At 39.8% G+C, this 24836-nt stretch overlaps 1 protein-coding gene across 1 annotated transcript in view; it reads right to left on the bottom strand.

Moving 5' to 3' along the window:
* The window catches only part of SLC22A3 (solute carrier family 22 member 3), a 106276-nt gene that overhangs the window by 47257 nt on the left and 34183 nt on the right, over window positions 1-24836 (bottom strand). The window contains exon 2 of the mRNA XM_032161939.2: window positions 6782-6885. Within this exon, the coding sequence (XP_032017830.1) occupies window positions 6782-6885 (104 nt within the window). The remainder of the gene's footprint in view (window positions 1-6781; window positions 6886-24836) is intronic.

Below are 24836 nucleotides of genomic sequence, written 5' to 3'. Positions count from 1 at the left end.
ACTATTGGTAGAGGTCTGTTCTTTCACAAATACCACGCTGTCGTGATTGTTGTCGCTTTACAGTAAGTCTTGACATCAGGTAGTGTCAGTCCTCTGGCTTTGTTCTTCTCCTTCAATACTGTGTTGGCTATTCTGGGTCTTTTGTCTCTACATATAAACTTTAGAATTAGTTTGTCAATATCCACAAAATAACTCTGTAGGATTTTGATTAGTCTTGTATTGAATCTATACATCAAGTTGGGAAGAACTGACATCTTGACAACATTGAGTCTTCCTATCCATGAATGTTGAATATCTCTCCATTTATTTAGATCATCTCTAATTTCTTTCATTAGAGTTTTGCACTTTTCCTTACATAAATCTTGTACATATGTTGTTAGATTTATATCTAAGTGTTGTGTATTCTTGTGGTGCTAATGTAAATGGCATTATGTGTTTAAATTCAAATCCTAATTGTTTATTGTTGGTACATAGGAAAGTAGTTGGCTTTTGTGTATTAGCCTTGTACCCTGCAACTTTACTATACTCACTTATTAGTTTCAGGAATTTTTTTTTGTTGTTGTTGTTAATTCTTTTGATTTTCTACATAGACAATCATGACATCTGTGAATGAAGACAGTTTTTATTTCTTCCTTCCCAGTCAGTATACCTGTTATTTTCTTTACTTGTCTTATTTATCATATTAGCGAGGGCTTCCAGCATGGCATTGAAAAGAAGTTATTAGAGATGACATATTTGCCTTATTTCTGATCTTAGTGAGAAAGCTTCTATACAGTTTATCATCATTAAGTATGATGTTAACTGTAGTTTTTTTATATACATTCCTTATCAAGTTGAGGAAGTTCCCCTATATTTCTAGTTTACTGAGAGCTTTTGTCATATATAGATGTTGGACTTTGACAAATATTTTTTCTGTATCTATTGATATGATCATGTCATTTTTTCTTCCTTAGTTTGTCGATGTGATGGATGACATTAATTGACTTTAGAATGCGGAACCAGTTTTACATACTTGGGATACTACACACTTGGTATGCTACAGTATTTGGTTGTGGTGTATAATTTTTTTATACACTATTGGATTCTACTTGCAAATTTTTGTTGAGGATTTTTGCACTTATCTTCATGAGATATATTAGTCTGTAGTTTTCTTTTGTGTAATGTCTGTCCAATTTAGGTATTAATGTAATGCTGGTCTCAGAATAAATTAGAAAGCAATCCCTCTACTTCTATCTTTGGAAAGAGCTTTTAGGGAATTGGTAGAGTTTCTTCCCTAAACGTTTGGCAAATTCACCTGTGAACCCATCTGGGCCTGGTGCTTCCTGTTTTGAAAAGTAATTAACTATTGATTCAATTTGTTTAATAGATATAGCCCTATTCAGATTGTCTATATAATCTTGGGTGAGTTTTGGCAGATTGTAATCTTTCAAGGAATTGGTCCATTTCATGTAGGTTATCAAATTTGTGAACACAGAGTGTTCATAGTATTTCTTTATTATCCTGTTAATGTCCATGGGATCCATCAAAATGTCCCCTCTTTTATTTCTAATATTAGTAATTTATGTCTTCAACCTCTCTCTGTCCTCTTTCTTTTTTCTTAGTCTGACTGGAGGCTTATTGATTTTTTTTTATCTTTTCAAATAACCAGCTTTTGGCTTTATTTTCTCCATTGATTTCCTGTTTTTAATTTTATTGATTTCTGCTCCAATTTGTATTTTTTTTTCTTCTACTTGCCTTGGGTTTAATTTGCTCTTCTCCAGTTTCCTAAGGTGAAAGCTTAGATTATTGATTTTATATATTTCCTCTTTTCTAATATATGTATTCAATGCTATAAATTTCCCTTTAAACATTGTTTTCGTTGCATTCCAAAAGTCTTCAGTGTTTTCATTTTCATTTTGTTTAATATACTTTTTAATTACTCTTGAGATTTCTTCTTTGACCTATGTGTTACTAGAGATGTGTTGTTTCATCCCCAAGTATTTGGGGATTTTCCATCTATCCTTCTGTTATGAATTTCTAGTTTAATTCCACTATGTTCTAGGAGCAGACACTGTATAATTTTTATTTCTTCAAATTTGCTAATATACGTTTTATGGCCCAGAATGTGATTTATCTTGAATATTGCATGTGAATATTTCATGAGAACTTGAAAAAAAATGTTAAGTCTGCTGTTGTTAGATAAGGTTGTCTAAAGATGAAAATTATATACGGTTGATTGATGATGCTGTTGAGTTCAATTATATCTTTATAGGTTTTTTACCTGTTGAATCTGACCATTTCCAACAAAGGGATGTTGAAGTCTCCAGTGAAATCGTGGATTAATCGATTTCTCATTCCAGTTTTATCACAGTTTTTGCCTCTTATAATTTTGTGCTCTGCTACTAGACACATAGATATTAAGGATTATTGGCTTCTTGGAGAATTGACCCCTTTATCATTATATAATGCCCATTTTTATCCCTGATAACTTTCCTTCCTCTGAAGTCTGCTCTGCTGATAATAGTATAGCTACTTCTGCTTTACTTTGATTACTGCTATCATGGTATAGTTTTCTCCATCCATTTACTATTAGTGTATATGTGTCTTTATATTGAAAGTGGATTTCTTGTAGACAACATATATGGTTGGGTCTTGTTTGTTGATCCACTGTGAAAATCTCTGTCTTTTAGTTGGTGCATTTAGACCATCTTACATTTAAAGTGAGTATTGACATGGTTGGATTAATGTCTACCATATTCGTTATCATCGTCTATTTGTTTCCCTTACTTTTTATTCTTATGTTTGTATTCCACACTTTTCCCCAGCTTTTGTGGTTTCATTGAACAGCAGTTTATAGGATTCAACATTTTCTTCATTTTTAGCATATCAGTCATGCTTTTTTAAAAAAAATCTTTTTTTAGTAGTTGCTTTAGAGTTTACAATATACATTTACAACTAATTCAAATCCATTTTCAAATAACACTGTATCATTTCATGAGTAGTATGAGTACCTTATAACAAAAAATACTCTATATATGCTTATGTATGCTTATATATATGAACATACACAACCACATTGTTGCTATTATTATTTTGAATAAACTATTATCTGTTAGATCAAGTGAGAATACTCAACTGATCTAACAGATAATAGTTTATTCACTTATTCCTCTCCAGTGCCTTTCCTTTATGTAGATCTGGATTTCTAACCTAGATCATTTTCATTCTCTCTAAATAATTTCTTTTAATATTTATTACAAGGCATCAAATTCCCTCAATTTTTGTCTAACAAAGTCTTCATTTCTCCTTCACTTTTAAATGATAACTTTGCACAGTATAGAATTCTAGATTGGTTTTTCTTGACACTTTAAGTATTCCACTTTCTTCTTGCTTACCTGGTTTCTGAAAAGAAGTAGGATGTAATTTTTATCATTGCTCTTTTACTATAGTAAGACATTATCCCCCCACTCTTCTTTCAGAATTTTTCCTTTGTCTTTGTCTTTCTGTAGTTTGACTATGATATAACTAGGTATACTTTTTTATGTTTATCTTGCTTGATTTTCTTTGAGTTTCCTGGATCTGTGGTGTCTGACATTAATTTTGAAAAATTCTCAGTCATTATTGTTTAAAATATTTTTTCTATTTCTCTCTCTCTTCTCCTTTTGGTACTCCTATTACACAAATATTATATCTTTTGTAATTGTCCCACAGTTATTGAACATTCTGTTCTGCTTTTTCATGTAGTTGTTAGTGTGTGTGTGTGGGGGGGGGGGTTTCAATTTTGGAGGTTTCTATTGGGATATCCTCAAGGCCAGAGATTCTTTCCTCAGCTATGCCCAATCTCCTAATGAGCCCAGTAACAACATTTTTCATTTCTGTTACAGTGTTTTTGATCTCTAGCATTTCATTTGGTTTCTTTTTTTAGAATTTCCATCTCTCTACTTACATAGCCCATCTGTTCTTGCATGCTACTTTATGCATCAGACTTCTTGGCATAGTTGTTTTACATTCTTAGCCTGATCATTCCAACATCCCTGCCATATCTGAATTTAGTTCTGATGCTTGCTGTGTCTCTTCAACTGTGTGTGTGTGTGTGTGTGTGTGTGTGTGTGTGTGTGTGTGTGTGTGTTTTGGCTTTTAGTATGTCTTGTAATTTTTTCTTGATAGGTGGACATGGTGTACTGGGTAAACGGAACTGCTATAAATAGACCTTTAGTAATGTGGTGGTGAGGTGTTGGGGGAGGGAAGGCATTCTGTGGTTCTATGAGTAGCTCTCAGTCTTTTAGTGCACCTATGTCTCTAAACGGTGAACTTCACAAGTGCTTCTCTATCCCTCTCCTCTGAACTAGGGGAGAAAGGCTAGAGGGGGCTGGAGCTGGGTATTTCCCTTCTTCCAAGTTGAAAGCTAGAGGAGGCTAGAATTTGGTGTTTCTCTTTCTCCACTTGGAAGGCTAGAAGGGGCTGGAGTTAGTATTTCCCTTTCCCCAGATCAATGAGGCTCTCAGAAAACCCCAGAAGATTAGGCTCTGGTTAAACATCTTCTCCTGAGGGCGGACATTGTTAAGAACAATATTCTGGCATATTTCAAAATTGTTCCTTTTCCCCTCTGGCTGCTAGAGCATGAGGGATTTTCCTTAATATTTACCTTTAGAACCTTGTAGAGCTTCAGGTGGAAAAAAAAAAAAAATCACAAAAGCTTGGGCCCTCCTTTGAGTGAGTCCCTCTAGAGTTTTTAATCCTCCAGGCCATCCACACTGATCCTCCAGGAATTCATCAATTACAGTTCATGTTTATCTTCCCTGGCTCTCTCAAGGAGGTTTCTGCGCCTGTGTTATGATTCTCTGTATTCTCCTGCCTTTCTATTTAGTGGGGCTGGGGGTGCGGGGTGGTGCTGAAGGCAGCAGTTTACCTTGTAATCTCACTTCTCTTATGGATCTGAGAAGAATTATTGATTTTTCAGTTTGTTCAGCATTTTACTTGTTGTCAAGACTGAGTGGCAAATTCTAAGCTCCTTATATGCTGAACAGGAAACCAGAAGCCCCAATCTAGATTTTTAAATTCACTTTCCACCCTTCCTACACTGTACTTTCATTGACTAACGGCCTATTATTTCTTGTTCTTCCTTCACATATATAAATCATGGATATGGAGGAAGAGAAGAACATTCATTCGTTCATTAGACATAGCGCATTTCAGTCAAATCATGTCTTGTCCCCATGGATGCCCCCTCAAATTTAGGAGGCAGAGTTATTCATGGCTCTTCTTTTTCCCAGGTCTGGCCCCTCCCCACCAAGACAGCATGTCCTATATGAGGACAGATGCTCAATCACTTATGAGAATACAGGTAGGGGAAATTCCCCACTTTAGTAAAGTTAATTTAGTTTGGAGATATGGTTATTGACTGAGTAAGAGAAAAAAAGCACAGATGAAGCAAAACCTACTATCTAAATTAGAAAGAGTAAAAACAAAAAATAAATAAATATTTAAACTGCACAGTTCCAAATTGTAGCCAGCAAAAAAAGAGTGGCATGTGGGGGAAATTAGGAAAGGAAAGATGAAGCTTGAAAGGGCTAGAAGTAGAACAGGAGAAAAGGACATCGATAAAAAGAAGAAAAAGGGGAAAGGGCATCACACATGAAAGGATCCAGCAGAAACTCACATGCAAAGGACAGCTATGGAGAGGGTGAGAAAGAAACATGAAAAAGAAAGAAAAAGTGACAGAAAATGAAACCCAAGGCTCTACCCATTTTGAAGCACTGGTCTGATTAAACTCAGATCTTCAATTGGCTACAGGATATGGGGCCTTTTGTTGTTCTATTAGCTAATTAATTGTATTTGCAGTTCTCTAAAAGGTACACTTAGTATCACCCACTGAATGGTACAGTCACAAGAACCCACCATGGGCTGGGCTGGATTAACCAGAACAATATTAGGCCAGATATGGCCATGAGTCAGAGATTGATTAACCAGAACAATATTAGGCCAGATATGGCCATGAGTCAGAGATTGATTAACCAGAACAATATTAGGCCAGATACGGCCATGAGTCAGCGATTCCCAGTCTATACTCCTATTACTCCTGCTAAGGGGGATAGAGAGGAATATTAAATTACTGCAAGTATTCTCATAGTTAGAATTGGGATAAAAATAGAGTTAAACATGAATACAATAGCTAGTATCAATAATGTTAAGGAAGAAGAATATTTAAATAGAAAGCATGATGTCTTGAATATACACACTCACCATGCCTGCCATTGGGCAGTTGCATTTATGAATACAAAATAATAGAAAAAAACTCCTTTAATGATTTTTGGAAAAATGTTTTGTTTTTTTTTCTCACAGAGTTTTACATTTGTAGAATAAAATACAAGGATTTCTTTAAAAAAAAATTAGGTGAAACAAATTTGGAATAGGCCGATCTTATGACTAAATTAATAAAACCACAATCAGTAAGCTGTTACTGAAGCACATCGAATTGATTGATTCTGTAGTATTCAGCACAACAGTGCATCAACCCAGTCATGATGTTCCTGCTTTGGAGGTCTGTGTTTCCATTCTGATGCTCTCAGACCTACTGGAAACAGCCTCAGACCTTTGTGAAGTTCAAGGAATAAGGAGATGAAGTTTGAGAAGAAAAGAATTAGTCAAACCAACCAAGTGTGGATGTCATGAATGATGGAATCAAGAATTGCTTGGGAATTTAGCAAAAATATTGTTTTAATAGTTAACATAAAACATTTTTCTCCCCGTATTAATGCATGGTATTATAGTGACATAAAATGGCTGTCACATTGGTACCTACCTGTCTGCTGCATAGCCTAAGGTGAATGCTCCAGTCAGGAAGCCGAGGTTCAGGATGGCTTGGCTGAGGTCCAGCATCCACGCATTGACACAGACAAGGTCAAACTGAGAAAACAAAGAAAACACACATGGAGACATGCCGAATGCAGATCTTCAAAACACCTTATCTTTTGTATGGATCAATGATCTGTAAACATTTTTGCTCATATACTCCCTAAATAAATTTTGAAAATGTATCACATGCGTATGTTTACATTAACACATAAATATTTTTGTCAGTTTAAATAACTGCAAAGGATGTAATTTTCAGTATACTATGTTGTTATAACATCTTTTTGTTTGTTTGTTTGTTTGTTTGTTTTTTGAGATGGAGTCTTGCTCTGTCATCAGGCTGGAGTGTAGTGAGCGATCTCTGCTTACTGCAACCTCTGCCTCTCGGGTTCAAGCGATTCTCCTGCCTCAGCCTCCTGAGTAGCTGGGACTACAAGTGTGCGCCACCACACCCATCTAATTTTTGTATTTTTAGTAGAGATGGGGTTTCACCATGTTGGCCAGAATGGTCTCGATCTCTTGACCTTGTAATCTGCCCACCTCGACCTCCCAAAGTACTGGGATTATAGGAGTCAGCCACTGCGCCTGGCCAACATCATTCTTTTAAGTGTATTGAATAGAACAGGGGTTCCCAACCACCGAGTCATGGACCTGTACCAGTTTGTGGCCTGTTAGGAACCGGGCCGCACAGAAGGAGGTGAGCAATAGTGGACCACAAGCATTACCGCTCAGAGCAGCATTACATTCTCACAGGAGCGTGAACTCTATTGTAAGCTGCGCGTGAAATCTCGGTCGCGCACTTCCTATGAGAATCTAACTAATGCCTGATGGTCTCAGGTAGAATAGTTTCATCCTGAAACCATCTCCCCCAACACCCCTGACTCCCTCCATCCATGGAATAATTGTCTTCCACAAAACTGGTCCCTGGTGCCAAAAAGGAAGGGACGGCTGCAACAGAGTATGAATATTATATGCTATCAGGTGTCCAATTGCTATAAACAGACTGTTTTTTAACAGTCTGAAATTTGACATCAATTTTTTTCTCTTTGAGCTCTTATTTTCATTTCCACAGACTTTTATTCTAATGTAATGTATTTTGTGTAGAAAATGTTTTATAGGTTGTCACCATACTTCTATGTACAATAAGTTACACATATAAATTGACATTTAATTTTTAAAATTTTCCTGTGGCAATAAGTCTCTAAATATTGGATTTTTTCTGCTTGGGTTATAATTACAATTACCTTTAGACCATAACTGATAAAAAATATAAGATGTAATAAATTTTAAGAAAGAATTATTACGCAGAAGTAAAATTTTGTTGGAAATGTACGTCTCCATGGCCAGAAAAATGTTAAGTGAGTCTAAGTTTTTCTATTTAGGTCATGAAATCAGTGGATATATTATTTATTACTAGAACGAGTTAGGGCTCAAAATTAATTCTATTTCTGTTTTTCATTTTTATAAATTTATGGGCCAAGAAGATTTTTCCATATAAATAAATCAGTGGGAATGGAGGGAGTTTTGTTACAGAAATGTTACTCAATTCTTTAATCACCTTCTCAGCTATATGCCAAGATTCACAGTGATCTATCACCAAATTATTTTTACTTTTTTATTAGCCAGCATGTGATGTAAGTTCTCCTACAGTTCTGCTCTAAGGAAAAAAATGGAAACCATCAGACTTACAAAAAGTCGTTTAATGAAATCTTTAGTCATTTACATTTACTTATAGTTAGTCTTAACATTAAGAAAGTTACTTTCTTAATACTGGAACAATATGTCAAATTGTCCCATTGTTTGATGCCCTGAAGATTTTAAAACTTCAAGTCAATGCCTCAGAGTAAGATGGGAGAGAGGCATGATTAATTTTGCAAAGTGGGAAAAGTACAGTTTTGGGTAGGAACCTGCATCCTTAAAAGGGACATGTTCTTCAACAAATTTGTTTTGGGAAAGAGTACAAATGTAAGTTGAGGATCTGAAAACTGGCTCCCTTAAAATTATCCAGGCCGACAATTCCTGTGATCATCTTTGCAAATCTCCAAGTGGTATGCTTACCCCAGTTTCATGCTGCAGTCTAACCACTGCATTAGACTCTAGCATGAAGAGAAAATTAATGTGGTTGGAATATGAATTGTGAGGAGTCTCATAAATACATATTCATAAGTAAACTATCATATGTACTTATACAGTCCAACTTCTTGCCTTGGTTTTACAGCTAATGACCTGTCACCTAAAATAGTTGGAAAAAACTTGGAGGCAATAGTAGTTGGCTTCTCACAGAGTTGCTGAGATGATCGGTCAAGATGTAAGAAGTGAAGAGATTTACAGATATGCATAATAGTTGTAATCATGGTCATTTTAAAGGATTTTTATTATCAATTTTGGTTTTTCAAGGTACAAAAATTTTATTTTGAGTAAACAACTTGATGATTATTTATCTGAAATAATTTCTCATTGGAATTAAGCAGGCAAAGAATGTACCTAAAATAAAAGTACATAGAATTTCAGAAAGCAAACAGCGAAATCAAACTACCAGAGGAAATGCAACGTTTGTTTTGGAAAAGCATCAACCAGTGTCAAATATAAAAACCCAAACAGTAGAATTTGCTTCATCCATCTGTACTTCACACAGCTGAGTTAGCTAGCAGAGGGAAACAGTGGTGCTTTTCGTAGATGACATAGCAAGGCCTATCAAGAGCTTGCCTTTTAATACATGTATTCAGCTGCTTTTGAACTATGTGAATTAAAATACCCCCAAAATGTTCTTTAAACCCATAAAATATTCTTTAATATAATACTGATTATCTTCTTGACTGTCACATAAAAGAAATAGTCAAATAGGATTTGTCTTATATTCGATATTTAAATAAGAATCAATTTAAAATAAATACTTCAATAGTTAAAGTGCAGCGATAACACAACATTTTCTAAAGCTTTATGATAGGCATCTGGGCCAGATACTGCCTGCCTTTCTGTGTTTTCTGTACCTCAGGGGACTACATTTCTCAGATTCCTTTACTGGAAGGGTTCTGTGTAGGTTGCACCAGTAGGGAGCTAGCGCAAGATCAGAAGGTAGGAGGGAGGTAGTGGACATTCTGCTTCTGGCTGTGGCAGCAGCTCCAGCTACAATCCTGACAGTGGTGGCTGTGGGAGTCAGCCAGTGCCCCGTGTGCCTGGCCACATGGGGGCAAAGGGATACTGCCCCACAGATGCCAGCTTTGTAATGGCCACCCAGCAGGGCAGGGACTGACCAGCAAGACACTGCAGGAACTGTCCTTCCTGACCCCTGTCCTCTCCTTCTTCTTCAGCTCTTCCAAAACAGCTCAAATCCTAACCCTTTTATTAAATCCCTCTCTGGTTAAAATACCTAGCCTGGTTTCTGTTTTTGTGACTGGGATCTTGCCATCTTTCAAAAGTAGAAAATAAAGCAACAAACAAATTATGTGTTTCTAAAGAAATGCACACACATCCACACACGCTTGTGTTTCCTGTACAGGGAAAACTGCAGGCCCAAGGATTGAAGGGCTTGATGTTGACTCTTGCTCATAGAGTCAGGGGGCAGACCTCTGCCTCTAGGGGCTGACGCTTCCTAATTAGCTCTCAGCTTGCTGCCTGCCTGCTGATGCAACAGCTCTGGGCCTGTGATGTGTCTTTCGTGTTTAAAGAGAGGTTAGCGGGCATCAAAGCCATGAGCTTCACAGGCTAAGTACTTTTTTTCTGATATAAAGTACTAAAAGCTTGTTGTAGTTCCTAGAGAGACCTAAAACCCACCTCTTGTTAATGCGAGATCATTGTGCATCACCAACAATTCACTTAGGTCACTTAAGACGCACATTTATGTCCTTCTCCTAAGCCAATCTATGTAGAACAACTGAGGCGTCTCCTATTTTTTTCAAAGTATACACATGCAAAAACATTAAGCAATTTTAAATGTTCACAAATCCACGTGTACCCATTCTGTTACTTATTAATCTTCAAAGTCACTTTTACACAAAGAAAATAACGCCTTTTGGCATGAGCAGAAAGTCAGTCTGATAAAAGACTCAAACAACTGTTGGTGTAATGTAAGGACAACATTGCTTCATTTTGCAGAAAGCCTGAGAAACTGTAGCCAAATGAGAAACTTTTGAAGAGTTTCCAAGTGAAGGTTTTTCTTAGCTTTTGTTCTTTGTTAAAATCCAAATAGACATTATGTTAATTTGAGTTGTAATGATGAAATGCTGGGGCAAGTAATTATTAGATATATGCTAAAGTTGTCATTTCTAAATTATCCTTAAAACAAGAGCAACAAAACATCTCCCATTTACAAAGGTCAAAGGTAAGAAGTAAGGTAGAAAATAATGCAAGGATTCAAAAGGCTTGGAAACTCAGGAGAGGGGCCTCATTTGCCCCTCAGACCATAGGGAATGGACCCAGGTGACCATCAGCTGGATTTTTCCACTGGGTTCTAGGTTAGCCCTCTTGAACAAATTCTCACTTAAGAGATTCTAAGATTAGACGATATCGCAGTATTTTACTTTAGTTATGAGCCATCGGAAATAGCACTCATTTGCGGTGTGCATTGTTCTAGGAGAAAGGGAAGTCTCTGAAGTCAAATTACAATATCTATGTGCTTCTGTTTTAATTTTCTAGGGATGAGTTGTCAATGGAACCTTTCCTAATCAGCTCTTAGCTTGAAATCAGGAGTCATTAAACTCTTCATCAGTATTAATAATAATAATAATCATCATCATCATCATCACTGACACTGTCAGGTGTGGTGTGCTCCTGGCTACATTTTGCACTGGCCAAAACAATGACATGTAGACATCCATGGGCAACTTCCATTTTTAATCAACCACACAGTACCATAACAGAGCCTAATAATGACTAAAAATCATAGTAATCCTAAATAATAATTTGGTTTGGGTTTCCATGAGGAAAAAGGATGTCATTATTAATTCAGGTCACCATGAAAAAATTTTAACATGATCTGATGGCACTATTTGGGCACCTTCATTTAATGTCAAAAAGTTAACACTTCTTATACTGCAAGTATAAAAAGCAATTATCAGGTATGTTGGAGATCACTCCAATTTGGTTTGCTTGGCATTATGCCGACAAGGCTGGGAGGAATACCAGGGATGTGCACACCTTATTTCTGCCCCTGGGAGGAACTTGTTATATAGTTTGGGAGCCAAGGTCAATTTATGTGAAGCAAATGTAGAGCAGCTGAGATCTAAACAGAATGGAATCGACTGAATGTAAGATAACTTCAGACAAAGAAATGGCCTGTGGAGGCAAGAGCAGCTGGAGACTTGAAGAAGGTGGGACCAGAGCAGGTCCCACAATGAGCTGGATTTAGACAGAAATCAAAGGAAAAAGAAGGGCACTGAAGACAAGATGAGGAGCAGGCACAGCCACAGCGACAGAAACGCGGGTGCCAACAAGGTTCTGCCTGGCACGTGGCTGGGAAGTACACTGTTTTAAGCTGGGCAGCCGCTTCTCCCCATCCCACCTTTGATGGGGAAGGGAGTGTGGGTCCAGGGCCAAGACAGGAAACCAGGGGATCTGCAATGATTTCCCAGAATGGGGTGATTTAGTTTAATGCAGAGAGGCATCATTATGAGATACAGGCTCTTAGATCCTCACTTGTCATAGAAGCTGTTCTCCAAGGTTCATCACTACAAGGCTTTACTGTAGGTTAGGCAGCTAAGCTTCGAAATAGGATGGAGAGATGTCTTCTAAATGCATCGCTTTTTGTCTAAACTTGTGAAATTGGGAGACATGAAAGTATTAAATCTGTTTGAATAATAATTTCTGTCATTTATTAACTTCTGCCCTTGGTGACTCATCCTCAGGTTGTACAAGCTACATATGATACGTCAGCCCCTCTCTGTCCAGGCTGTTTTATTTCTTTGTAGTGAAGGCTTGCAGTTATGCATCTTAAAATGTTTACGATTTCTCTAAATAACTGAGACTGTCTAAAGACGAGAAGAAGATGAAAGGTTCTAAATATGTGCAGGGTTCTCTTGGCAAAGATGAGTCCTAGTTCTGGAGCCAGACAGCCTGGATATCTTGACTTGGCTGCTCCCAGCTTTGTGTCCTCTGGCGATTTTCCAACGTTGTTGACCCTTGTGTTCCTATCTGTAAGATGAAGAGCTGGAATGATGAGTCATTGGTATAATATACATAAAGTACTCAGCCCAGTGCCTGAGACATAGTAACCGTCCAATAAATGTTACCAATTACATTATAATCAGTGATATAATACTGATGATAATAACATATATATATATAATTACTTGAGGTAAACGAAAAAAATGCCTGAGCCCAACTCCAGTCCAATTAAATAGGATCTAGTCTAATGTGCAGTTGATATAGAGGTTATCAACTATTTACCTGCTGGAAGATAGTTAATTTCAGCATATTTTATAGGATTAGCATCCCCCGCCGTCAACACCCTACATTTTATGTCTACCTGAAACCTCAGAATTTGACCTTTGGAAATAGTGTCTTTGCAGAAGTAATGAGTTAAGATGAAATCATGCTGCATCAGAGCGGGCCCTAGTCCAATGACAGGTATCCTTTGAAGAAGAGAAAACAGAGACACAGCCACATACCAGAAAAAGGCCATATGAAGCCAGAGACAGAGATTGGGGTGATGCATTTACCAGCCAAAGAGTGCCAAGGACTGGCAGCAGTGCTGGAGCCGGGAAAGAGGCATGGAACAGGCCCTCTCCTAGACCCCAAGAGACAGCATGGTCCTGTGCACATCTTGACTTTGGACTTCTGGCCTCCAGAACCAGGAGCGAATGAATTTCTATTTTTTGAAACCACCCAGTTTCTGATATATTGTTTCATCAGCCCTAGGAAACAAATACTCCTATCAGTTGCGTGTAAAACCAAGCATTACTAAAACAACAAGGAAGATAGCTCTCTCTTCTGCGTCCTCACTCCTTGGAATTCAGGGAAGAGCTTTGTGTTGGGTCCTGGTCCACACAGCTGCATCTCCCTGGTGGCTCACTCATCTCATTCCCCAGTTGCAGGCCCCTGGAGAGAGTGCACATCTTTTTCCCACCTCTCAGGTGTCAGCCTGGACCCTCAAGATACTGGCTTCCCAAGCAGAGAGGACCTGACAGCCTAGCCGTGATGGGACTGTCTCTCAGGACAGACTCTGACCAGTAAAAGATGGAACACAGGAGAAGAGGGAGCCCAACCCCCTCCATGGCTGCTCTGAGACACAGATGTTCCACTAGGCTTTGCAGAGCTCCCTGGGGAATGAGGCCAGTGCCTTGGCTGTGGAGTTGTGGCTGGCTTGGGGTTCCTCACTCTGAATTGCTCTCCCTCCTTCCTGCCACTCTTCCTTCCCTAGGACGGCAGCCCTTGATCAAGAATTAATATATAAGCTTTTGCCCCAGGCTCCAATTTTTAGGCCACTCAGGCTAAGGAGTGCTTAACAAGTGGATCAAAGCCATCTGCATAGGGCTAGTCTATTTTAAATTCATGCTTCCACATTTTGGAGGAGTCTGTTTAAAAAAGTATACATTATAAGTGGGGATTAATTAGTTCTAAGTTAATCGAAGGCACAAATACTTGGCACTCCTAGCTACTGTTTTTCATGAACTAAACATATTGAGTCACCGCATTGATTTAATGCAATTCCATCGAAAAGGATGAGACCCACACAGAGTCCCACCCAAGGCCAACCACGTTAGACTTCACTATACAGACTCTGCCCCATCCCTGCTGGAGCCAGTGCTGACCAGGTTCAACACAGTCTCCAAGGCTGTCAGCCCAACCAGCAGGTCCTGCCGCCTGGATGGGTTTTGTTGCTCTCAGCCCTGTAGCCATAAACCTGGCACTACCAGGGTTTCCCTTCCACAAAGACAGAACAGTGCTAAGCCAGGGCATGAGTTAAGAGCTGAAATTGCAGCCTTGCTCTGACCAGCTGGGTGTAGTATCATCAACACTGGGAGTACAAATGGTCAAGAAGGGACCAATCTCTGACCTGCTCTACCCATGGGCTAGGAGGAGAGACGTGTCACAGAGTCAAGTGGACATGCCATGGCTGCACATCAGGGCACAGTGATAGTTGCCTGACACTCCTTACTTGCTCCAGTGGCAGTGGCAGGACTGAAATTTGGAGAATCACCCTCCCCACTGTGAACAAGAACAGAGCCCTGTCAGTTAAGGTGCTTGGCCATCCTTTGCCGTGGCCTCCCACATGGCCACGTTGGATTATTCCAAGGACTGGCTGACAGAATTGATGTTTTCCTGCTTGGTACTTGATAGACTCTCCATAAATATTTGTTCATTGATTGGCTCAGTCAGTTGGATATTCCAAGGAACTGGCACAAGACTGATATTAAATACAAGACCAACAAATGGCTCATGATTAAGGGCCAATTCTATGGAAAAATCAGGTCACACAACTTTTTAATCAAGTGAGATGATCAGCCTTCTATACGAGACATTTCATCATCATGTCACCTGACCATGAGTGTTCTGGAAAGATGACTAAATTGGATGCTCTAGCCAGTGACTATCTAATACATTCACGTCTTTGGGAGCCCAAGAGGGGAGTCTTCCCCTTGGCTTCGCTCCTTGGTTTGGGGGTAACTGACAGCCAGTGGCCTGCAGCTCCAGTTGTCTGGATTCTTGCATTTCCTAACGCCGGTCTCCTACCTGCCCAAGCAGGCCGTGACTTAGCAGCTGATGCACAATGCAGCTTTGGGGTAATCCTTTCTCTGTTCCTTTACTCTCTAATAAAGAACCACAATCAGGTAACATCTCTATTTTCATCATACTTATTCTTGTTGCAGATAATTGCTGTTAGCTTAAGCTGATTCCTGTAAAGTTTATTTGTAAGAAAATAAAAATAGTGAATAAGGTGGTGTATAGAACAGTCCCAAAAGGAAAAATGACTAAATTCAGAAGCACAATATAGACAGGCAACTTAATGGGGACTGGACTCACAATAAGAGGCATTTCTATGAGCATTTTACAGAAATTTTTTTTAACCATAAAATAAGCAATTATAGTAGAAATTGAGAAACATACAGCAACTTAGTAAATCATTATTTTCTAAAGGACAGCTCATGACTTAACACGGTGTTCTCAAAGTGTGGTCCCTGGTCCAGCAGCAACAGCATCATCTGGAACTTAGAAATGCAAATTCTTGGGATCTACCTTGGATGCACTGACTCAAAATTTCTAGGGGTGGGTCCCAAAAATCTGTGTTTGAGTATAATGCATCTGTTTTCTATTGCTATATAACAAATTGCCACCAACTTAGTGACTTAGAATAACACATATTCATGATCACATGGTGCTGTAGGTCAGAAGGCTGGGGGAGGCTCAGCTGTTCTCCCTGTTAGTGTCTCCCACACAAGGAGTCAGGGACAGGCTCAACTCCATCTGGGCTCTGGGGAGGAATCTGCCTCCCAGCTCATCCGGGACATTCACAGAATCCCAGTCCTTGTGGTTGTGGGACTGAGACCCCTGTTTTCTTGCTGGTTGGAGGCTGGGAGTACAGAAACAAGGTCATGCCCATAATAAAAGGAATTAGAATTCATTTCCAGATTATAATCCAGGTAATAGACATTACCTCCAGGACAAGGATGAAATGCACATGCTATTATGGGAAGATACTAGGAGAACTATTAACTGAGCACATTTCTGGATTTTTGTTTTTTGTTTTCTTTACTAGTTTTTACCTTGGAAAATACTGACAGCATTTCTGAAGATATGAGATCCAAAGTCTGATGAGGCTGGCAAACAGAGAGTCTAGGGCAGCATTTCCTAAGGTGACGCCTATAAACACTACTCCCATGAGGCCTCCAAAAACGTGAGTGGAGACCATCATACATAAGTATAATGTCTAGGATAGCCCTTCTGAATGCAGACCTTCTAATACATTGGCATTTTAAGGTTCTGACAAGTCCTGTAGCAAAGAAATCTTTTTGCCTAAGCTGAGATTGTGTCTACATGTATTTCCTTGGGAGCCCCTCTTGCTGTGGGGTATTGGAAATACTGCTCATGCGTGTGGCAGTGATAACTGTAAAGCCAGAAGCAGGCTTTGGGAGAAAACTGGGGGTCAGACTCCTGCTCACTTACAGGCAGTGAGAAGAGTTTGTCTTTGGCCTCCTTCCCTCTGTCCGATGCTCCTCCCCTACCACTCTTTCTTCACTCATTTGCTTTCCTCTGCCAACCTGCAACCTACAGAAAGCAAAGTTGGGCTGGGCCTGTTTATGCATCTTCCCAGGTTTTCCTGGCTCCATATGCCCCTGGCCTTGGCAACTTGCTATGTGGGTGCTTGGGCAGTTGCCACCAAAGTCTGTGTCCTGACCTGTCAGCTGTCTGTCTTCCCCAGAGGTTAAGAGCTGGGCCTGGGCATGGCTGCCTTGATGCCATGTGCAGGAGGCACAGCAGCTCCAGTGCCCATCCCTGCTGGAGGAGGGTGGTACCCATCCCTGCTGGAGGAGGACCCCTCCTGCAGTGCTTGGAGCAGGGATCTGGCTGTGCTGGTGGCTGCATGACCATGAGGTGGCCAGGCAGCCTGGGAAGTATGCAGTGTGACCATCAAGATGAGAAACAGGAAAGAGCCAGAAGGTCCATTCCAGATGCATTACTCTCTCCATCCTCTCCACAGACTCTAGTCCCATGAGAGGCTCCAAAGCAACAGCAACAACGACACCATGCCTTGGGGTAAGTGCTGTGCATGCCTGCCGACCTCTGCCCTTCTTGGAGAGCAGGTGCCCTGGCTCCGCCAGCCCTTGGAAGACCTCTGTGCTGCTGGGTGACAGCAGCTGCTCTATGCATGGGACCTGGAGGGCTCTGTGGGGACCCCCATGTGTCCACCTTCCTGCCCACTCTGCCCCACTCCCCTTCCCTCACTCTGCCCACCTGGGCCTATACTTCCCCTTCCCACAGCAACCTAGCAGAAGCTTTGCTTCTCCATGTGTTTTCTGAGAAATCTGGGCTATGGAAAGATATAGGCAAACTTTATAAGATTTTCTCAGAATAAGGACAAAAGACTTAAAGATAATCTCACTCAAAGAGATATCCTAAAAACCAAGAACTGCACTTGAAGAATGCAATTGGGGATAAAGCCATAAATACCCTGCAGTGCCACAACCTTTCCTCTTCGAATATTCCCTTCTATTTCCCCTTCCTTCACCTAACCATGGAGGGGAAAGGGCAGGCTTCAGAAAACAGAAAAGACAGGCTGGAAAACAGAGAGTGAGATATATGGGTGGAAGTATAAGGAGCTGGAGGCGAAAGCAAAAGCCCCAAAGGCAGCAAGACTCCAAGAGGCTCCTTCATGTGCGCAGGTGCACGGGCCATGCCCTGCTCTGCAGAAGGTGCAGGTGGAAAAAGCCATACCATTGACAGTCCACATTCATCTCCAGGGGCCTGGATTCAAACAGTTGAGAGACACTGCTATGCACAATAACAAAATAAGGCATAAGAAATAACCTTGGCTTCCAATTCCTAAAGGTCACTGAGTCACAGATTTATGGATTCCTCTCTCTCCCCATTCCAATTGAAAGGACCCAGCCAATACATTAACACAAATTCCAAGCCACAGATAGAAACTAGAGAATGGTCATGCCCACAGACTCAATACTTGGGGAAGTTTTGACCGAGAGCAGAGCAGGCAGGAGCCACATCATCTGTCCCAGGCAAGACAGCCTGCGAGGGAGGTAAGCAAGGATTTATGGCTCCCTTTTTCTGTTCCCCTTCACTAACAGCTCCTGTACTTGCTGGAAGGCAGAGGAAGGCTGCAGGGAGGATTCTGGGGTCCAGTTGTGCAGGAGCCCATGGGTTCAGCTGCGCACAGTAGGGCCGAGGAAGCTTGGCCCTGGGTGCAGGTGTGTGTTAAGGGACTGGAGGCCACGGGGCAGACAGTACAGAGGTCAGAGGGGCTGAGCACCTGAAGGGAGGGCTTACTTCCTTCCCTAACTGTCTTGTTCAGCCCCATCAAACTCTCACAAGGAAGAGTGGCCAGAGCTCCTGAACCCTTGGGTATCTCCCCCTGAGCCCTGGCAACCAGAAAAAATACAGTAACTGGGAAGTGAAAGAATTGAACAAGGCACTGTGTCTCCCATGACAGAACGCAGGGCACCTGCTACCCCCAACAAACTCTGTCCATCTACAAATATGAGAAGATGCTGGCCAGGCAGGGCAGCAGGGCTCAGCATGATTCTTCAGAAGAGCGGAACTGGAGAAAATGATTCCATGCACAACAGTACACAAGAAACAAGAAGTAACTAAAAACCTGAATTCCTGCTTTCATTGAGACACAAGTCTGTTGCGTTGATAAAATGAGAGCAATTAATCTTGAAAAAGGAGCATCCTGCAAAAAGGAATCATTGGAGATGAAAATTATAACTGCTGAACTTAAGAACACTGGGAGGCAGGGAGCTGCACACCGGCAGCTGGAGGAGAGTGAGCAGGACCCGGAGCGCTGGTTTGATAAATGCACCAGGAACCTGAGAGCACAAGCCACAGAGGAGGAGCCTGCGAGACAAGAAGAGGAGCCCAGAGAAAGCCCACTGTGCGGAGCCTGCTTTCCCTGCATGGGAAAGAGGGGAGCAGAGAGATGATGAGGCACACAGATAAAGTCCACCATGTGGAGATGGCTTCCCCTGGGTGGGAAGGAGGGGAGCAGAGACACAATGAGGCCAGCAGAGAAATTCTGAGGGTGGAAGGAAGGTGGGAGTCGAGCAGCAGGTCATGGAGGGAGCACTTAGATCGCCTTCCCACCCAGCCTCCCAGACCCCTGGGGCTGCTTGGGGGAACCGGAGATCTGGGGATCTGGATGCTCCTCTTAAAGCTTGCGGCACTATTCACAATAGCAAAGACTTGGAACCAACCCAAATGTCCAACAACGATAGACTGGATTAAGAAAATGTGGCGCATATACACCATGGAATACTATGCAGCCATAAAAAATGATGAGTTCATGTCCTTTGTAGGGACATGGATGAAACTGGAAATCATCATTCTCAGTAAACTATCGCAAGGACAAAAAACCAAACACTGCATGTTCTCACTCATAGGTGGGAATCGAACAATGAGAACACATGGACACAGGAAGGGGAACATCACACTCCGGGGACTGTTGTGGGGTGGGAGGAGGGGGGAGGGATAGCATCGGGAGATACACCTAATGCTAAATGATGAGTTAATGGGTGCAGCACACCAACATGGCACATGTATACATATGTAACAAACCTGCACATTATGCACATGTACCCTAAAACTTAAAGTACAAAAAAAAAAAAAAAAAAAGCTTGCATGATTCTCTTGTGTTCAGCCCCACTGGCTCCCCTGGCTTAGAAACACCTGAGTCTTTCCTGGTCTCTAAGGTGCGAGTTGCCCCTCCCTGAATGCTCCTGTCTCCCGCCTTCCTCACTCTTAGTGTGAGATTCCAGTTTCTCTGCTGAACTAAGTCAATTATTGTCTATATTTATTGATATGGACAGATATCCACATTCTGCGTAAAAATTAAAATCAGATTATAAAACTGGGCATATGATTCCATTGGTGTAAAACACCCTGAATTTATGTATATACAATCATTCTCAGGAGATGACCATAATCTGGGGATTCACTCTAGGACCCTCCTTGGATACCAAAATCCACAGGTGTTTAAGTCCCTGATATAAAAGATATAGTATTTGAGCTAGGCGTGGTGACTCACTTTGGGAGGCCGAGGCGGGCAGATCACCCGAGGTCAGGAGTTTGAGATCAGCCTAGCCAACATGGGAAAACTCCGTCTCTACTAAAAATACAAGAATTAGCTGGTCCTGGTGGTGTGTGCCTGTAATCCCAGCTATTCAGGAGGCTGAGGCAGGAGAATTGATTGAACACAGGAGGCAGATGTTGTAGTGAGCTGAGATGGCACCACTGCATTCCAGCCTGGGTGACAGAGCGAGACTCCATCAACCCCACCAAAACTGATGTAGTATTTGCATATAACCTATGAATATCCTTCCATACACTTTAAATTATTTCTAGATTATTTATAATACCTAATATAACATAGCTATGTAAATAGTTGTTATATTGTATTGGTTTTTATTTATATTATTTTTATTGCTTTTTAAAACATATATTCTATCCATGGTTGGATAAATCTGTGGATGCAGACCCCATGGATAAGGAGGGCAGACTGGGCACTGAAATGTCAGAAGAGGACGCCTATTAAACTGAGCTAAAGATCTGAGTGGTTGGGTGATTGGTGAGTTTGTTTTCACATTTGTGTTTTATCCATTTCTTTTTGTACTGAGTGTGTTTTATTTTTATGTAGTTTTAAAAAATATAAAAATTATTCATTTTGGAAAAAAATAAATTCTATTTATAGAATGTGAAGTCACACATTAGGAGGGTGGGGAAGGAGTTTTCATTGAGGGAAATAAAGTGTAGTGAGCATAGCAAGAGGAAAGGGGGGAAGGGCCCCCCAGGGTCAGATTCAATATCTATCAGAGGCTGATTTGGGGTGAAGTGGAGTGGGGTACTCTTTCTGACAATTACATTTGAAGTAGTTGTTAGTGGGAATTGGGATGAGTTGGAATGGGGTGGGAAGACTGCCTTTAAAAGTCTTTCAAATGATATTTAGTTTCACTTGAAACTCAGGAAATAATTTAAAATGTGAAAACACTGAGGTTAACCAAGAACCTCTCTCTAAGTACAGTTAATTCTATAATGCCTAAGGAAAGTTCACTCGAACTGCTGACAAATCCAGCTGTGGTAAATGAATGTTCCTGGCATAGTGCAGCCCTAATTCACTGCCATTCCCTCATGTCCTGAAGCCTAATGCACAGGCAGAGCTTGGACTTTGTGTGCTGGACTCCTTGATAGTGTTTTTTGTGAGTTTTTTTTTCTTTCTATTCTTAAGATTGGGCCATTTTTAGAAATCTATTGTCAGTTTCACTTATTCTTGCTTCTGCCACCTCCAGTATGCTATTGAGACTGTTTAGCAAGTTTGTTATTTCAATTATTGTACTTGTTCAGCTCTGGAATTTCCATTTTTTAATAATGTAATTTCTCTGTTGAGATTCCCTATCTACTCATTCATTAAGACAATTTTTCCTTTAATTCTTTTAATGCCCTTGGGTTCAGCATATCTACAATAGGTGCTTTGAAGTCTTTGACTACTAAATTCAACATGGAGGCCTATTTAAAGTCAGTTTTGGGTGACTGACAATTTCCATAATCTCCCAGCCCCTGGCATTATCACATTCCCGGTTTCCTTGCATGTCTTACTAGCTTGATATATCAAAGGACAGCACCTAAAGCTAGTAGATAATAGTCACTGCAGCCTTTCGGAGTCCTGTTGTGCTCTCCTGGTGATCATTGGCTTATTGTTCTGGTAAGAAGTTAGCTGACCTGGACTCAAACTACAAGCTGTGCTCTCCTGTGATATGCAGCAACTGATAAATCCCTAAATTTTTCAGCTTCTGCAGTTGCTTTGTTTCAGGCTGGCCTACTGAAGTCTCCCTTATGTTTGCATAAGTTGGTGGTCAGCCAAGTATTTGGAAAGAGTTTATATTCAGATTTTGGGGTTCATCCTGTCTGTGGTTCTCCCATTTCTAGGGAAACTTGCCCTCCTAATTTTCAGCTGGTGTGCCAGTTTTAGGCTCTGTTCTCTTACATCTTTAGCCAGCAGGGCCTCAGCTTCCTATCACCCAACCTGCACATGGATTCAGGAAATGTACTCAGTTAATAAGTGAATAAATGGATCTGCATTTTTATTTCTTTTTCTAAGACAAGTCATACTGGATGAAATTGGGAATCAGCATACTTTGGCTCTTGTAATATAATACAATACCTACAAGATAATATTGCCTGCTTTCACATTTAAAAATGACAGGAAATGTGCTTTCAGACTACAAAATAATTCTAAAATAAATGATTTATTTTATTAAGAAGACTAAATAATTCCTACCATTATGCATATGTCCTTTAGAATTTTAAACTTAAAAAATTTTCTCCATTCCACTGGACTCACTGGAAATATAACTAAATGAAGTGTTATTGTCACCACATGTGATGCTGGAATCTCAGAGGTAGGATAGTTCTAGTACTCTCTTTGATTCCAACCCCAACACATCACCCTAAGTAGGTTTTTGGTTCCACTTTCCATTGGTAGAAAAATCATGGCTGAAAATAGACATCATAATAATCTCTTTGCTAATAAAAGGCCTCTATTATTCCTCTTCATAGTTGTAAAATAAATAATTTATGAAAATAAAATCAACGAGTTTACATTAAACCACTTCTTTCTTAGGCCTAATTAAGTGTGTCTCAATTTATGTGTTCAACCTTGAAGATATTGTAGTATAACTTTTAACTATTAGTGTTTAAACAATATATTCATATACCTTCCCTTTAGAGCAGTGTTAATTAGAGTTGTGCACAGTGTCCAACTCACACTTTTCCCAGTATTCTCAGTTCCAGAGACAACGGTCAGCCTTGAATACTGGAGAGGAGTCAGCTTCTGTTGTACCTTACTCCATATCAGCCATAACTCCTATTTGAAGTTCAAGTTTCAGAATGCATGCTTCCAAAAATGTGTCTGCTGATATGCTTTTAAAAAGTGTTACATCAATGTACAGATAAAAGACCTTCAGGCACTGTCTTTATAAGATACTACTAAAGTAATGATCCACCATAGAATAAGAACAGCTCCTACATGTGGTATTAGGAAGGAATGTCTCCTTTTGTTTTTTTTGCCTTGGAAATGAGATTATCTCTGCTTTGATTAAAACCTTCAGTAGCTCCCCACTTTTACAGAATAAAGTTTGGGCTTTTGGTGTTTATTCCAAGGCCTTTCTCATTGTGTCCTGGCACATTTTTCAAATCCTATCACCTTCTTGGCTGCACTGGCATATTCACCAATATTTGAATTATGTTTACCTTTCTGAGCTTCCAGCTGTTCTCTATCAGAGCCTTCATAGATATCTGGTTCAGTTCACTCTAGAAGCTGAACACCTCAATTGTGACCACATATCTTGAATTTTCTGGAAAAGTCCCAGTGCCATTATATTTTTAATCTCTAAAATGAACTTGGCACTTCTCAGTCTATGTGTCCCTGTTTTTTGGTTCAGCAACTATGATTTACTACGTAATCATTCTATGTCAACAGATTAAAAAGCTGATAAAAAACAATTTTTAATAGATTATTGCACATAACTTAATTTTTTGAAAATTTAAATAACATAGTGGCTCTTTAGAAATTAGAAGAAAACAACAGAAATCATTATCATCACTTGCATTTCCACTCTGATGTGCACATTTTTCTAGACCTTTGTCTATGTATTTATGCATATGTATATGTTTTATAAAGATAAAGTTATGTTCTATTAGTATTTTAGATGAGTCACATATGATTTGTGAGTCTGTGAATCTTTTATATCATCATCATAAAAGGTTGCATTTAGTACATGGTATATATGATCATAATTCTCAAACCAATCCTTTATTTTGGAAAAGAGATTACATGCCTTTATTTTTTATTATTGTTACAGAAACACATTGAAAACCTGTTTTCAAAAAAGGGATACTAAACCTATAAGAATTTGAAACTATAGTCAAGTCATAGCAAGAAAAATAAATGCACTGGGTACAAAAATTAAATAATAATTTCAGTTTATTATTCCAGTTGTTTTATAAACCTCACATTCCAACTTATTCTAAAACAAGTTTTTAAAATATTGTGTGACATGATTTGGTAATTTATGTAGATTACAGATTCTCTTGTGAAATGTCTAACAGACCTTCTAAAATAAATACACTTGAGTATATTCTATAAATATCCATTATTTTCTCCGCAAAGTTTTTAGCCTCAGTATGTGAAAAATATGACACAGGATCTGTCTAGATAAGCCTCAATTTAATTATAGTGATTACAACTTCTTCGTATAATTGATTTTGTATACCTTATATGACAATAATCCTCTGAAGTAATTAGGAGTTTTAAGGACTTTAGAAGAGTGTGATAAAGACATAAA

Source organism: Hylobates moloch, unplaced genomic scaffold (genome assembly GCF_009828535.3).
Source record: "Hylobates moloch isolate HMO894 unplaced genomic scaffold, HMol_V3 SCAFFOLD_2, whole genome shotgun sequence".
NCBI classification, from domain to species: domain Eukaryota; kingdom Metazoa; phylum Chordata; class Mammalia; order Primates; family Hylobatidae; genus Hylobates; species Hylobates moloch.
This window is presented reverse-complemented; position numbering and strand designations above follow the sequence as displayed.